Source organism: Biomphalaria glabrata, chromosome 7, assembly GCF_947242115.1.
Source record: "Biomphalaria glabrata chromosome 7, xgBioGlab47.1, whole genome shotgun sequence".
In the NCBI taxonomy this organism is placed as follows: domain Eukaryota; kingdom Metazoa; phylum Mollusca; class Gastropoda; family Planorbidae; genus Biomphalaria; species Biomphalaria glabrata.
Genome location: NC_074717.1, coordinates 23,657,593 through 23,675,693, shown reverse-complemented (window position 1 = coordinate 23,675,693; position 18,101 = coordinate 23,657,593). Strand labels below are relative to the sequence as shown.

At 34.5% G+C, this 18,101-nt stretch overlaps 1 protein-coding gene across 1 annotated transcript; it reads left to right on the top strand.

Moving 5' to 3' along the window:
- The first annotated feature begins 793 nt into the window (after nucleotides 1-793).
- Nucleotides 794-14,241, top strand: LOC106072381 (uncharacterized). Its single transcript, XM_056034531.1, has 4 exons — nucleotides 794-930; nucleotides 4,821-5,140; nucleotides 7,745-7,927; nucleotides 10,630-14,241. Exons 2-4 carry the CDS (start codon nucleotides 5,009-5,011, stop codon nucleotides 12,277-12,279), a joined length of 1,965 nt encoding a protein of 654 aa, XP_055890506.1. The 5' UTR covers nucleotides 794-930; nucleotides 4,821-5,008; the 3' UTR covers nucleotides 12,280-14,241.
- Nucleotides 14,242-18,101: the final 3,860 nt, after the last annotated feature.

Below are 18,101 nucleotides of genomic sequence, written 5' to 3'. Positions count from 1 at the left end.
GGCCTTCATGAGTGACCTCCAGCTGTCTCGTTCTGAGGCCGCATGCAACCAGGTGCTCTCTTCTATGCCAGCCAAGGAAAGTTGACGCCTAAGCTGGTCTTTGAAGCGTTTCCGTGGGGCTCCTCTGTTACGTCGACCACCTTTTAGCTCACCAAAAAAAAAAAAGGCCTATATTGTGTAATTTTTAACATCGTTTTTAGAGCCTATTATAAAAATTAAGACAAGTCTTATTATTATTATATAGTATAGATCTAGGCCTAAATTATACGTTTGCTTTAATACATAGGATTATAAGACAATTTAAAGACAAATGAATTTCAGTATTTTAACAAAAAAAAAAAAAAAAACATCATTTAATTTTCCTCAGATTAATGTTTGGGTTATTTTTAGATTAAGGAAGTGAATTAGTTATGAAGGTCACTTTCTATAACTAGATCTATAAACAATACACCTTGACTAGACTACTAGATCAAAATAGTTGATATTTGATATAGTCATATAATCTTATGCAAATAGCCTATTGATATATCCATATATGGATCTCTAATGTCAGATTTGGTTAGTAATTTTAAATTGTCCTAATTTTACGCGATAGCTTTCATATTATAATTATAGATTTACACATGTTCGACATAAACTTATGACATATTTTATCATTATGTCTAATTTTGGAAATTATCAATGAAAATTACATTTAAAAAATGGCACATTAACATATGCTTATTATTATTATATCCTTAATAGTTTTATGAATTACGATTTAACCTAGATCTACACAGTACTCTACACCTAGGCAGAACATGAGCTAAAATCAATTCTTGCAAAATGCGTCTTCTGGGAACGGGGAATCCCCAACCTCTTTTCTGTGTGTTAGTGACGTGTGTAGAGTGTAGGGCAGTCGAGGAAGCCAACTTATTGTGTATTTGTTATGTAAGTTTTCATTTTACTTTGCTTTAGACCTAGTTTAAGATGTAACATTAAAACCACTTAAAAAATAATTCTAGATAAAGATATCTAATTATGTCTAAAGTATGAGAGTATCAGACAGAGTAAATTCAGACATATAAAATGAATGATTTAATCAGTCTCTCAAGTCTCTGCTGAGAAAGTATCTCATCTCACCGTGATGACTGTGACTATCTGAATCTGACATTCTGAGTATCACTATTGTCTTGACACTGTCGGTATCAGTGTTACACTGCAATACACAGGTGTATGAAAATCATTGAAAATGAAGGCTAGATTCATTATTCTTATATTCTAGTGTAGATCAGATCTGGATTCTGAAGAGTAGTAGAGACAAAGTCAAGCCTAGTCTGTAGATAGATTGAATCGATTGATGATAGATCTATCTATAGATTCTATACGTGACTAAAATCTGACTTGACTACCGTAGAGACTGAAAGTAAGATAGTAGAGCCCATGGCCCGATATCACCCGTGACCGTTGAAAAAGAACGTATAGTCTATTGACCTTTCGTGGCTCTCTTTTAACTTTCTAAAATAAAATTTATAGATTTCTAGAGTCTATATTTAGTATTCTAGATGACTATCTAGAGACTAGACTCTAGGCTAGATTCAAAGATAAAGATTATCTCTAGAGATTTCATTTATAATTATAATTTTAATACAAATAAAGATATATAGACCTATACAGTATATAGAATCTAGGACCTAGGTAATAGTATTAGTTTAGAGTCTAGATCTATAAATATAGAACTAAGAACTAAGTAATGAGCTAGCCCCAGTGTTCAAAATACTCTTTCAGGCTTCACTTAACCAGGGCAGAGTACCAAAGGACTGGAAAGAAGCTAATGTCACCCCCCTATTTAAAAAAGGAGAAAAATCTGACCCAGGGAACTACAGACCAGTATCACTTACCAGCATCACATGTAAAATCCTAGAACACATAATATGTAGCAACATCATAAACCACTTAGACAAACATAATGTCCTCACACCATACCAACATGGCTTTAGGAAATATAGATCATGTGAAACACAACTAATAGGACTAATTGATGATTTTTCAAAAGGTTTAGATAATAGTGAACAAATAGATGCTATCTTACTAGATTTTTCTAAGGCTTTTGACAAAGTTCACCACCATAGTTTGCTTAAAAAATTAAAATATTTCGGCATTAATGGTCCACTGCATCAGTGGATTAAAGACTTTCTGATAGGGAGAGAACAAACTGTAATAATAAATGGCTCTAAATCAACACCGATAACAGTAAACTCAGGTGTACCTCAGGGTACAGTCTTGGGTCCACTACTATTTTTAATTTACATAAATGATTTACCAAATTGCATTAGTTCAGGAACAAAAGTCAGATTATTTGCAGACGATTGCATAATATATAGAACAATAAAAACAACACAAGACACAGATATTTTACAAAGAGAATTAGATGAATTACAGAAATGGGAATCAAATTGGAGCATGTCTTTCCACCCAGAAAAATGTCAGTTGTTAAGAGTAACAAAAAAACTAAAACAAATTAATTCCACTTATCTTATTCATGGCAAACCAGTATCACAGACTAAAAACGCAAAATACCTAGGTGTTATAATAAATGAAAAACTATCATGGAATCCACATATTGATGAAACTACAAAAATATCAAACAAAGCATTAGGATTTATTAAAAGAAATTTCTATAAATCAAATAAGAACATAAAACTAAAATGTTACTTAACCTTGGTTAGGCCAATAATAGAATATGCATCCTCCGTTTGGGACCCCTCAACTCAAGAAAACATTAAGAAACTGGAACAGACACAAAATAGAGCAGTGAGATTCATAACAAACGAATATTCACATTTGACTAGAGTAACACCTTTAGTAAAATCACTAAATTTAGAAAGCCTTCAGGACAGAAGGCTCAAAAGTAAAGTAGCAATCATACATAAAACACTGAACCATAATCTTCAAATACAAAAACAAAATTTAATAAAATACTCTGAAAGACACAAAGATAAAGGCACATTCCTCGTCCCATATGCTAGGACAAATTTGTACAAATACTCCTTCTTCCCTAGTGCTATTAGAGCATGGAATGGGTTGCCTGAGCTAGCCAGGAAAACCAGTGACTTGGCAGAATTTAAGTCATTGGTTAATATGCATGACTAAATGCATGACGCGTAGGACGTAATCATCTTCTTTTTTGAAGTAACGTCTGTATTATATAAGATAAGATAAGAGTCTAGAATAGAATAGAATTTGAAATAGATAGAGATATCTGTTATTATTATATATAGATTATAGAGATAAGCCCTAGGCCATAGCATAGATCTTGTATATAGGCCTAGATATTGTAGAATCATTAATATTTAATTTAATGTCATATATTTGTTGATGTATAATATTGTATGGACCATTTTTTATGCCATGGACTTAGATCTAGATTCTAGTTGTTCTCTCCTCTAGTACTCTAGTCACTCTGCTCTAGATCTAGATCTACCACATTTTCATGCATATAATTTATATTACCCACATTTATGGATATAAGCAGCACCAGTGTATACCCTGCACAAATGGGGTTGTTCAGAATTTCTTCCGAGTCTCATGGTTGCTGTGTTTACATCTTGCTTAGTTTTTTGTTAGTTTATAGTGGAAATCTGAAGGACAATATTTAGTGGTTTTAATTAATTAATTAGCATCAAATTATAATTTTTTATAGTTTCAACTTAAACAGATAGTTAAACATTTGGATGGTTCAGAACCATTGGCCTATAGATCCTTTAGTTTGCTGTACTGAGATCTAGATTTCTAGATCTACAATTACAGTTATATATATGCTCAGAGCATTGGGGTAATCAACCTTAGAAAAAAACATGTAACATTTTCCTCCACATCCCTCTTTCTCTGCCCTAAAATAAACTGGCTAGAACAATAAATGTTGGGCAGTAGGGCCATTAGTGTGTCTTTGATTAGTCAGATAGGCCTAGTCTAAGTCAATGTCTCGATATTTCATCTAGTCACTCTAAATGATAAAAAGACTTTAGGCAATATTTTGGTTAAATCTTTGTGCTGGATACCTGTAATAGTTATAAATTATGTATTAATTCACTGTTGTTGTTGTTTTTTTTTTTTTTTTTGTTGTTCTTTTATATTTTTGGTATCCAGTCATTTCATCCTTGTCACTTATCCCCAACTAAATATTTTTTTCTAAGTCTTTGTGTAATGGTGCTTTTAAAGCTTTGACTTGAAGCACTCCATTTCATCTAAAAAATAAAGAAGTTTATTTCTACTGCTTTTTTATATTTTAGACACGACTTTCCCCTACCCTCTTCTTTCTAAGTCTAGCGCATCTAGAGAAGATCAATAATAAAAAAAAAAGAGAGATACTGGTATCTACCAAAACCAGGCAGAAAGAAAATAAAATGGAGGGGTTAAAGGGTTTGAAAGTTTGTTGCAAGGTAATAAACAGACTTAGCTTTAGGGTAGGGAGAAATTTAACAATGAAATAAGCAAATAAGCAGATAAGTTAATTAATGCTATTTATATTGTAAAGCTGGGTGTGTTTTCAGTTAAGATGGTTCTATTTGTTGTAGGGGTTATCAATATTATCCTGACCATACCTCATCCAAGTTTATTCTTCTCATCCAAGTTTTATCTTCTGGCCTTTGTATATTGTTTTTATTAAAACATTTTTTATTAAGTCCTTTTTTAAAATAACTTTTTGGTATTCTTATAATATTTTTTTTGCATACATTTTTTAAAAGATTGCTGGTTTACATATATATACTTGAAAGATATAAAAATAATGCTTGAAATTTACTTAGCTAAGTGATTTATTATCTTGATTCTTATTGCAGATTAAATGGCTTGAATGGAAATAGTAAAAATCCAGAACCTTTTCTAAATAGTCTGGACACAAAATGATATACAGAATTGAAACATGTTGTCTTTTTTACTTTTTTTTTACGTCTGTTATGATCCATGTTCCTCGTAGCTGGAGTATTTCTGACCTGTATGGTTATCTCATAGCATTAAATTGATCGCAATGTCAGAGCCAATTACTAAGGCTCGTGGCCTCTATATTAAGCTACATCAACATCAAGCATTTCTCACAGACAGAGATAAAGAGAATCTCACATTGGATATCAGAAAATTCATCTCCATTTCTATCAAAGAGGTAAAGACATTTATATATATATACATAGATATTGTTTTATATTTTTAATTACATTTTGAACTTCACTGTTGTTCTAAAACAACTGGTAAAGGATACAGATAGTGTGTCTACCCCATGATTAATGATTGTTGCTTGGTAACAAGCAGGGGCTATATGGGCAAACAGGCAAATCCCCGATGGGCCAGTATCAAATGGGCCAGTCTTGTTGTGACCAAAGAAAAAAAATAATTTTTTCTATACAGACAACTTTACAAAAAAAAGTGACAGCAGCAAGACACAAAAGCCCAAACATGTTTTCTTGTGTTTTTTTTTTTATTATTATTATTATTAAAATTAATTTTCTTTGAAATTAAAAAAAAATGTACACTATAAACTGTACGTATTATCATTTGCCAAACGTTAGACCATACTCTTTGCTATGCTCTATCAGCATGGACTTCAACACTGCTTTGATGTCTTCAAGGTTGTGTTTGGCCTAATCATTTTGCTGGTGGACATGGACGTTTGATGGCACTCCCATTTGTTTTGCTCATTTCCTCCCTTGTCTTTTGATGGTTCCATTGACAGTTAACGAAAAAGAGGGATGAGAGAGGTGAAGTTAGAAAACATTGATATAACACAGCAAAAATAAGGGCAACAATTAGCTCTTTAACAATACTTAAGAGAAATTAACTTTAACACACACAGCCGCGAAATAAATCAGCCAACTTATTGACAGCTCAATATAGGTATAGAGTTCTTTCTGCGATTTATAAAGAAAAAGGAAGCTTTTTTTTTGTTTATTTTGAATAACATAGATCTAAAAATACTACACTTAAGGCTTCAAAAAATATTATTTAATTTAAAAAAAAACAACAGATCTACTTATGGTTAGTAGGAAGTCAGTTATGACAGAAACTCTTATAATAATTATCTGGTTTTATATGGCGCTGTCGATGTGTTATCAAACTTTATGTATTTTGAAGAGAATTAGGCTTACACCTATAATATGGCAAAATATGTAAGTCACAGCTGGGATTGCGTAGCCACGAGAAATACTGCATTCCTCATTAATCTTCGGGCTCAAAGACAAGCCTTATTATTATACTATTACACATGGGCATATAAGAGGGGGGGGGAGTTTTCAAACCATCATTTATCACTTACTTCAGACCTCATTGTCTGAAAGGGAAACTTTACTTACTGCCCCAGTGCAGCCAACTTAAGCAAACTACAGTCACCAAATTTCATGAGCGTAGCCAAAAGGGGTTTTGTGGTTACCCCCTCCCCTCCAATACAAAAACCAAATCAAAATTAAGTGCAGTGAATAGCAGATTAGTTTTTTTGAAGTTTTTAGCGGGAGAGTTAATTGCACTGTAGATACCTCAGAATATGCATTTTTTAAAGCTTAAAAAAACGGAAGTAATGCTTGGGTCCGGGGCAAAGCTGGGGGGCTCTCAGCGCTCTCCCAAACTCTCTAACGGTCCTTGGCAGTGAGTGTGTACTGTCTTTCCACTAATTAAAGGAAGAGAGTACTCTAATACATTTGAAAGAATGAAAGGTCAGAATGTATTGAAGATTAATAACATACACACACTCATATATATATATATATATATATATATATATATATATATATATACATATACATATATATATTGCAGAGGAGTGTAAAAAAAAAAATTCCCCCACACGGAAAATATCTGGCTACGCCCATGATATGACAGGCCATTTGCGGGCCTGTTTAAATGGTAATGCCCTGGCCAATTTTGATACCTAGTCCGCCACTGGTAACATGGGCTTCAATTTATGTACAAATGTAACAAAGAAAGCATCCGATAAACTCAACAATTCTTTAAAAACAGATGAGCACCATACATTTTCCATCCACACTGAGGCTCCTTGTATTATCACATAAACAGGGAGCATGCGAATCACATACTTTTTACAAAGCTTATATCAACTCATTCTGTATGTTTGTCTGTCTGTTTGGTAAAAAGTTTGAAACTTTGCATAATTGTTCATAGTCTATGACAATATACAAATTCATTCCAAAAATTAACTATTTATTTAATCTATTAGTACTAATTAAATAATTTTGTTTTTATATGGCAGAAAGGGAGCTAAACCCTGCCATTTTTAGATAAATGGCAGTAATTAGATTTTCTTTCCTTTAGATAAGCTTCAATTTTAGAAAATGTAATCTTTTTTTCTTAGCTTTTTTCTCTTTCTTTTGAATTGCACTCCCCCTTCCCTTGCGCTTGCTAAATGGTGATATAAAGACAATATTTATTTTGGAAAATGAAAGAAAAAAACAACATTCTGAACATATTTTGTTGCATCCTAAGTCAATGTTAGAAACAAAATTTTGAATTAATTTAAAAAATGTATATATATATGGTCCATTAAAATACTATATATATATATATCAACTTACAATTTATTCAAATCAACTATGAGTAGTTGTAAACTATACCTTCGGTTGTTGAATAAAAATCTAAACTAGATTCTTTTGATACATACTACTTAAGTTTGAGGTGTTCGTTTTTGGATAGAATTTGAACAATGGAATCCAAGCAAGAATTTAAAAATCTTACATTACTTGATTTTTTTTCCTGATTGCAGATATCATCTCATGAAGCTTTGTATACAAATTCTGTGCTGCTGCATATGCTAAAAATAGCAGTAGCATTGCGTTCCACTGATAATGATGATTTGATGCCCATAGCCAGAGCATTTGACAGTTTGGAAAAATATTTATTGCTGTTGGTGGAGCAGCCATGGAAGCCAGAATTCAGGAGGATTAAGGTAATAAAATTTTATAAATTTTGGTTTGGGGTAACTCTATTCTACAGTAGTTTTAAATACTAGTAGCAAACTTTACTGGTTGAAAAAATAGATATATATATATTTATGTAAATCTATAACAGGGGGCTGAGTGGTAAAGCAGTAGGCTTCCAAACAGGGGGGGTAGGGGTTGGTCTTGGGTTTGAATCTGCGAAGGAAGAGATTTTGAACTTCAGGATTTTTAAGATGCCCAAGTCCACCCAACTCTATTGGGTACCTGACATTAGTTGGCAGTTGGTCACATGACACCCTTGTTTACTGTTTACATAATCTGCCCTATAAATTGCAAGGTCTAAAAGGGATACTTTGTTTTTGAAATCAGTAATTTGATTAAATGACATCAGTTTTGACCAGTTTCTCTAGGATGGTGGAAAGAAAGTAAGAGAAAGTGAGCAGAAACTTTCTAGTACCTCTACGTTTTTAACCTAAACCTGCTAAATATAACCTTTTATTTCGTATTAATGTAATAATATATCTTATTTAAAAAAATTAATTTTGCATTAATTGGTCAAGTGATGGTAGAGTACAATAGAGGGCTATAATAAAACAGGAATTTTATTGATTTTAGGGTTTCTCTAAGACTGGGTTTTTAAAGTTTGGGATTATTAGAGCGCCTCTGAGTCCACCCAACTTTAATGGGTACCTGGCATTAGTTGGGAAAAGTAAGGGCGGTTGGTTGTTGTGCTGGCCAGGACACCCTTGTTAACTGTGGGCCACAGAAACAGATGACCTTTACATCATCTGCACCATAGATCACAAGGTCTGAAAGGGGAACTTTACAGTACTTTTACATACAGATCTTATGGTTAGCTCTAATCTTGAGGGGATGAAAGATGTTGGTCATACTGCTTGCCATTTAACACCTTTGTCTAACCTTAAACCACAAAAACAGATGCACTTAACTTTACTTACATCATTGACAGTTCTCAGATGGTATTTGACCTACTGATATTATATACAGTAAAAAATTGAATGATTTCTTGGTTCTTAAAAAATAAAGTACTATTGAATTCATTTGCATAGTTTAGACCAGTCTGATCACCTGAGTTTAAGTTGTCTTGACTCATGAAGTTGAAAACTTTGCTGGTCTAGCTAGCAACTGAGTAAACATATTATTATGGCTCCTGTCTGGAGAGACTAAATGGAGCATTACCTGAGCTTAGATAAAAAGATCATGGATTGCCCATGTGTTATGATGGGTTTCAATATTGCATTGTGACCCAAAATTAATGCTGTGCATTGCATTTGGCACCTACTTACTGCAGGGTAAAAAAGCAAAAAAGAAAGATTTAATGCTGCAGGAGTGAATGACTGTATAGAAAATACAATACACATACATATAGTAAATACAAATTATGTGCAGGCCATAAGGCCTCATCAGCTACAAACAAACAAAAAAGACGGACTGTCAACGCAAAATAGGCTTACAGTTAACAAGCTTTCAAGAAAAAGAAAAACACTAGCAATGACATGAGATCTAAATTGATATTAAATTACCACCTTCACAATGTGAATGCTAAGAATATTTTCATTAAAAAAACTTAACATTCTCCTAGTTGACGAACAAACTCACTGTGTATTTTCATCCCCACCTCTTGTGGTATTAGGCGAGACCAAAGACATATTAGTGTGCACTAAACTTCGTAACATTTTGAGCAACCTGGCACCTGGCCATGCAAGTGATATAACTATCAGACCTGCAAACACCTGCTTGCTTCAATCACCATGTCCACCACTTGTCCTAAAATGACCATGAAGATGCCCAATGATTTACATTGGAAACACAGGCAGGACTTTAAAAACATGAATCATCGGAATCCAAGAACAACTTAGAGACATTCAAAATCTTGCAACTAAGCCTGTTTTCGTTCATTTCAATAGCACACAACATAGTGGTACCATTACCTCGTTATCACAGTGATACAACAATGCAACGACAAAAACACCTGTCTGCAGCTTGAAAATAAACTTATTTACATGTTAGGCACCCTCCACCTTTACGGGATCAACAACCAACATGCTTTTTATTTAAAATGAGATGGGGACACACACTCTACCCTTTAGCCATTTTATCTTTGTCAGACATCACCCCCCTTTCTGATATCCTGCACTATTACTCCAGCACAGCTAATTTCTTTTCTGCCTCAAAAGACAACAACTGACAGAAAAGTTAACTATAAGCCAATTTTGTTTTGTTTGTTTGCCCAAACGTCCTTTGCTCAAACGTCCTTTGCTTTTACTTGGTACGGCAGGGTTACCTGTATGTATTGTATTTAATTTTCTATTACTGCAATAGATGTATTGCCTAACTAGACTGACAAGCTCTGACAGAAGCTCCCATATTAGAATTGCAGGCAACTGTCAGTAGGTGCATTTTTATTAGAAAAGTCTTAGCCACAATCTTAACACTGTTATTGCTGTCAGACGCTATTTGAGATTCATTCTGTTTAAAAATATTCTTGAAATCAAAAATAAATTGCATCATGAAATAAGGACATTAATATTTTTAAGTTGTGAATATGTGACTTTCACTACTTACCAACTTGATTGGCTACTGGCACCATTTACTCAAAATTAGCTCAGGGTCCCTTTGTCATTTTATTTTTACTGTTAAAAACTAAATCTTCCAAAATGTTAACATACTATGCTTTATTATATTTCAGACGTATGGAGGATTTTATAGAACAAAAATCAAATATGTTTTACCTGATTGTGATACAATATTTGAGTTGGCTGGTTACCATCTTTTCAGTGAAGGTTCATTGATGATTTTTAATGGCCCCATCCAGAAAATTAAACTGCTACTTTTAGCATTTGACTGTAAAGTCAGTAGTACCCTCTGTACAATGATTGTGGAACATTATCACAGGATGAAAGGCTTAGGGCTTTGTCTAGATGATGCTGTATCAAATTTTATGCAAAATAAAAATAATGATTATCCCCTAGTTAAAAGTGTACCTCATCCTAAGCCAAACATTGATTTTATCAATGGTCATCTTATAAACTTTGACTCACAATTTGATCAGCTAGATATCACACCTCCAGCTATACCAAAGAGACAGCCTTTACCAAATGGTTCTAATGGTAGAAAGTCAAATGTGCGACATGAATCTGAGCTTATTTTGTTTTCACCACCTGCTCTGCCAGAGAGAGTCAGTGCTCCTATTATTGACAGCTCTCCTAGCAATAGTGTATTGCCGCCAAACATACCCCCTCTCCTGTCAGATAATATGATTCCTGAAGCATTTGTTCCTGAGGTCTGGCCTGACCTCCAGCAAGGCACAAGTGATGACCACATCCGGGAGAGCTTAAAAATAGTAGAGCAAAAGAATATAAAGCCCTATGGTGCTGTCCCATCTTATGAAAATCTTTCAAGGCAAGATGAGTTTAAATACTTGAACTACAATGCAGTTCCACAATACTCTAAAATGAATGCTACAATGCAGGGAATAAATTCTGTTGCTGGTTTAACTCACCCACGTAGTAGACAAGGATCATCACAATCATCTTATGATGAAGGCATTGATCTCAGCAGATCATCGGGTATGAGTAGTTCTAAATATTACCCATCAGTGCATGGGACTAATCCTACAAGCCAGCATTTAAAACCAAGCTTTTCTCCATCGTTTATGGACCAAGGTTATAGAACTGGTCCACCTTCAGAGGGTGCATACGCACAGAGTTCTAACTATCTGTTCCAGCAACCAACAATTTATCATGCACCAAACATACTAACTGATGGATATATGGCAAGACAAGCTGCAGGACCTCCACCCATCCCATCTAGAACACTCAAACCTTCTTACACTGCCAAACCAGTGCAAGAGGATGTAGGGGATTCTGTCAATGGCAGTGACCTGTTTAGTCCAACTGCACTAGCCAGAGGGCAATCCCAGAGTGAAATCATCATGAGCCAGACTTACAAAGTTGGGCCCACTACTCCAAACTTGGCACTGCCTAGCAGTAAGCAGTCACATCTTCGGGACAAAATGTCCATCAGCAAAGCCAATTCCCTGAAATACAGCGGAAAAGGACATTTGGTAGAACAGCATTTGACAGGAACTAGATCAGCTCATAGCATGGACTTGACTCTTTTACTTTGGAGGTGTAAATCTTGTACAGCTGAGAACTCAGCCTCTGAAAATGTGTGTTTTGCATGTTCGTGCAGTAGGAAAGGCCCAGATACTAGCCTGCAGCCAGAGTGTGGTAAAACCCATAAAGCATGTCCTAAATGTACGTATGAAAATGCTCCTTCAAGAACAGAATGTGAAATGTGCAGGGAGAAGTTGCTAGATAAATTTACTTATGTCTGATAGAACACCAGTAGATTTAAGGAGAGATTTACTTATGTCTGACAGAACACCAGTAGATGTAAGGAGAGATTTAATTGATTTTATTTTTATTCACAGGATTTCATTTTTTCTTTATTTTTACATTTTGGTGAATATTTAATTGTGAGTGGTAATCAGATTGAATGTCTGCCTTTATTTTTTTTTTTATATTCATCTGTGATAAACATTTATAAAAATTTCAGCATTTTTGTGTTTGGATTACATGTGCATTCTTTCCAACAACATGGCTTGACAGAATGATGTCCTAGCATCTAGACCTAGGAACTCTTGTAAGTAGTTTTTATTGAACTGGTTCTTACCACACCAAACACTTTACAGTTTCATTTCATAAGAAAGCTGAAGGCTTAGCTCAATGCCTGCACAACAAACCTCATTTAAATGAAAATGTCAATATTAAAGTCATTTTATCTTATACCACCTGGAAGAACTATTCCTGTGTTGTGGTGGTTGATCAAATGGGCTTTCTATTGTCAAAGTCTCATTGTAGTTTCTTCTATATTTAATCTAATTTTTGTGTTTTAAAGAAAAATACATTTTAAAATTATAATCAATTAAATATTCAAACTTACAGAAACACACATGAAACTTTTTTTCCCAATTCATTAAGTTGTTATTTTTTTATCTAGTAGGAGATTTTTTAATTATTTTTTTTTGTTCATTTATCTAGTGTATTAAAGTTATGGCTCAAGTTTTTGATATGATCAATTCACTTAAAGACAAGTGGATTGAGGGTTAAGGGATCAAGTACAATATTTGTGCAATTTTGTATTTAGTATGTCCCAGAGTCCACCCAGTTTTAAACAGTACTTGACTATCATTTTAGAAATTAAATTTGTTGCTTGAGTGCTGGCCACACCATACCCTTGTTAGCCATGGTCCCTTGAACAGCTAAGTTTTTGAGGAAACTTTACTTACTTAGTATTAGGCAGTTTAGACACAAATATTTCTTTCATAAAAGTTTTGTAATTTTTTTTTTTTTATTGTGGTGGTTATAATTGTATATTATGTTATTATTTACTTAGTGTTGAAGATTACATGACACCTTGGTATCCATTGGACATCAGTTCACCAATGTTTTAGTCGAGCGTGATTGTTTCCAGTGTCCCAACACTTGACCAGTAGATAGTTTTCAAAGACATATTCCCAGTTCTGTTCAAACTCAACCTCAAAGGATTTCCCTTTTGATCTGGACTTTTTGTTTTGTCCAGGAAAGGCATTTGTTTGTATTCTTTCTTTATAACTAATGACTTGTTGTTTTGTAGAGTTGTTTTTTCTGTCTACTCACTGTTAAGTTTAGAATTCTGAAAACTATTTGATTAATGTATATAGTATGGAATTATGGGAAACACAGGTTACAATTGTAACAATGAATGAATCACTTATGTTTGAGTGGAACAAGGAAAAATGAGCAGGTGTTACATATACAAATTCATATATTTAGCTTATCTTGGTAATAAAATTGATAAGGCAAAATTAGCCTTTTAAAAGATTTGGCTTTGAACCAAATATATTGAAATCTAAAGGATGAAGTCATTGTCAATAAATCATGCTTTATTATAATTCAAATACAAAATACCCAACCTTATAGCTGCTGTCACTCAGTACAGTCACTAGTTCAATGATAAAAAAACATCAAAGTTACTGGTACATATATATTTGTTAACAGTTTGTTTTTTCACATTTTTCTAAAACTTTAATCTTTTATTTAGTTAAATCTTTTCTAGTCATAAATCTTTTTTTGTTCTGAATACTGGCAGGCAACAATAAATCTTGAATGACTATTTCACATAAGATTTCAAATCTTCTAGTTGATAATGAAAGAAAAAAAATGAATATTTTTTAAAATGATGTATATAGATATTACCATTATTTTATGTGTTATGATTACATGAAGGACTATTGTGAAAATATAAATTGAAAATCAATGCGACTTTTTTTTTTTTTTTTGTTTTAAATCAATGTATCATCTAGATTGTAGATTGTAGGTTAGATGTTCAGATGTTTCATTGCATTCATCAAATAGATAGAAGTCAAACTGAAACCTTTGGAAGATGGTCACAATTTAATAATGTTGAATAACAGAAATGGATTGGACCTCAGTCAGAGGCTCTATGCTGATCTTATTTCTCAGCTTCTGTGTCTATAACTAAATTGGAATCTTGTTGTTCATCTTGAAACAGTCACTGTGCAATTCTGTCCTATGAAAATGCAATGTGAAATATGTGAATGTTAAATAGCAAGAAAAAATACCAAATATTGAAGTCCTTCCAAGAGCGGGTCTGCAAAGCATCCACACAATCCTGATGCAGTTCCAGCTGCAATAGGCATGTCACATCTGCAGAATGGAAGACCGCCGCATCCCTAAATGACTCCTGTATGTCCATTTAAGGGAAGGGAAGCGCTCACAAGGGACACCCTCAAAGCTAAAAGTCTTCAGCATTGACCCCGCCACCTGGGTGACGGAAGCACATGATAGAGCATCATGGCGTCGCGATGTGAAAACTGGCGCACAAATTGCTACGGACAAGAGAATACCGCTGGCAGCAGAAAAGCGTTAGAGATAAAAAGCAAGGCCAATGACACTAGCTCCAGCTGTAATTACCTGCCCAGTGTGCAGCCGAACATTCCGGGCTCACACAGGTATCATCAGCCACATGAGGAGGCACAAAACCCCAGTGCCAAGCCCTCAGCCCCCTTGATGACATCCTCGAACCACGATGAACGACTTAAACAGTTATTGATATAATTTCCCTGTGTAGCATGCCAAGTAAAGTAAGAGCTCTACCCCTGTTTAATGGTGGAAACCATATTTTTATTTTATCAACTTTGGACCCTACCAATTGTGTGACAAAAAAAAATATTTTTTTTCTTGGTTTTACAAGTAGGCCTGTTTCAATCACTATGTTTATATATATACACACATAGGGATAGAACATTTCTGGTATCTTTATTTCTTCCTCATTGCTAATCTACATTCAACAAAAGCTAGTTCTTTGCTGGTGACTTAAGTGTCTCCATTTCCTTAATGATTACAGTACTTTACATTCCGTTTTCATAAACTGAATATGGATTCAATGAATTGCACAGTTGTGTGCCTCTCTAAGCGTTGTAAACGTCTCCTTAAGCTTAAGCCTAGATAACAATCGGACATAGATAGACACGAAGCTTTTTACTCAAAGTTGACTTATTGAGATTGTTGAATTCTTCATATCTTGAAGCCTTGCATGTACCGGCATCTTAAGGATTGGTATCTTTAGCCACATATTTCTAACCACAGTTCGTCCATCGTGATACTATGATGACCACTGTCTTCATCCAGGGAGGCTGAGGGCGTTGTACTGCTGTTTTGTGCCTGCTCATGTGGATGGTGGGACCAATGGGTCCGGAATGTTCACAGGTTATTCCAGCTGGAGCTTATGTCGATTGTCTTAATTTTTTTCTCGCGCTTTCTTCTGCTGTCTCGTCTTCTGCAGTTTTTGCGCCACACAGATGCCACAAGGTGATAAGATCGTCTCTCGTGGCGCAAAATGTCACTGGGTATATCTAGGGTATACCGATTCTATAAATTGCGTCTCAGTAATAGGAACAATTCATAAAATGAAGTGTAGTGTGGACTTTTTCCTGTATGGTTCCGAGTCATCGCGAGTCACACATTAAAAAAAAAAAACTCAAAACTATGTCAATAGTAAACTACGCCGGATACTGGGAATTAGTGGCCCGAAAAGATATTTACTGTCAACTTGTGGGAAACCATACTAAAAAGCGAGAATGGAGCGGGTTAGGACACACTTTGCTAAACCCAGCCACCAATGTTGCAAGGCAGGTAAAGTGGGTATGTCTAAACACATCTGGAGGAAATTGATCATCAGCGAATCAAAGGATATTGGAATGACATGAAGATGAAGAAAGCTGCTCAGAACCGAGTTCGGTGAATAGGTGTAATTACAGCCCTATGGGCCCTTGGGGATACGCGGGATTAAGTAAACCAATCATTGTGAACTTTAATGTGGCAGCAGTGAGAAAACCTTTTTTGAATGTCTATCAATTTTTGACTACATGTATATGTAATAGCGTAGGTCCTGGGAAAAAATATATTAACAGTCTTGACTTAAATTACAGTTGTAGGCCTACAGTCTCATTTCATATTACAGAAACGTGTTTTTTTTTAAAGCGCGACAAAATCACTATTAGTGTTTGTGTTGTTCGTCCATCTCTCTGTTAATGGGTATTGAAAATTCGACTTCATAATCACCTTCCAAGTGGTCAGCTACAGTTTTAGGTACAGCGCCTAATGTTTCTGATAATTAACTCTGTTGTATTTTTTTCTTATGTATACTTATGTGCACGTCGCCTACGTGAAAACAAAAAAATGTTAGAACAAGGTAAAATAGAGTATCGCATGATCTTTTCTCAAAAACGAAATCCTCTAAACAAATAACTTTCATTCATTTTTTTTTCATTTTGTTAGAAATGGGCGGGAAATTGATTTATTGTTTTCTAAAAGCGTATTTAAAATAAAAACATGCATATTTTTATTTGAATCGTACATGTACATAACATCAACATTTTAAAAGACTGCAGTTCTTGGTACACACTTTCCTGCCTCGTATGATTTGACTGTCCTCCTCATTGTGTTTAAAAAAAAAAAAGATTTGTTGAAGATATGTCTATTAGCTAATCTGATTATGGTGCCCTATTAAACAATTGTTTACGCATATTAGTATAAATCACTTTTAAAACAGGATTGTAAAGGAAGTTCCTATTAACCTGTATTTATTAGTTGCCGGCTGCGACTAAAAGGATATACATTAGGTCAAAACCAAATGGATATACATAGATACTTGTGTCGCATTCTGTTACTTTTGTTCAGGTAATTAAGTACGTCTATGTTGGTCAACATCGACAGATATTTGTATTGCTCATTCAAGTTCTCTCCTCTTATTCATGTCGGTCAATCCCATCAAGCTTTGTTTTGTTTTCCGGGTGTGTCGGGGGGTTACACGGAGTTGTTGTGTTGGTTAGGGACCAACAATCTCTTCTACTTCTCTTCCTCATCTAAAGCCACACACTCCAATGGTAAGTGGGTCTAGATTCTACACTCTCTATCGTTTGATTAGTCATCTCTGGGTCTAGATTCTATACTCTCTATCGTTTGATTAGTCATCTCTAGGTCTAGATTCTACACTCTCTATCGTTTGATTAGTCATCTCTGGGTCTAGATTCTATACTCTCTATCGTTTGATTAGTCATCTCTGGGTCTAGATTCTATACTCTCTATCTGTTTGATTAGTCTTCTCTGGGTCTAGATTCTATACTCTCTATTTGTTTGATTAGTCATCTTTGGGTCTAGATTCTATACTCTCTATCTGTTTGATTAGTCATCTCTGGGTCTAGATTCTATATTCTCTATCGTTTGATTAGTCATCTCTGGGTCTAGATTCTATACTCTCTATCGTTTGATTAGTCATCTCTGGGTCTAGATTCTATACTCTCTATTTGTTTGATTAGTCATCTCTGGGTCTAGATTCTATCTATTTGTTTGATTAGTCATCTCTAGGTCTAGATTCTATACTCTCTATTTGATTAGTCATCTCTGGGTCTAGATTCTATACTCTCTATCTGTTTGATTAGTCATCTCTGGGTTTAGATTCTATACTCTCTATCTGTTTGATTAGTCATCTCTGGGTCTAGATTCTATACTCTCTATTTGTTTGATTAGTCATCTCTGGGTCTAGATTCTATACTCTCTATTTGATTAGTCATCTCTGGGTCTAGATTCTATA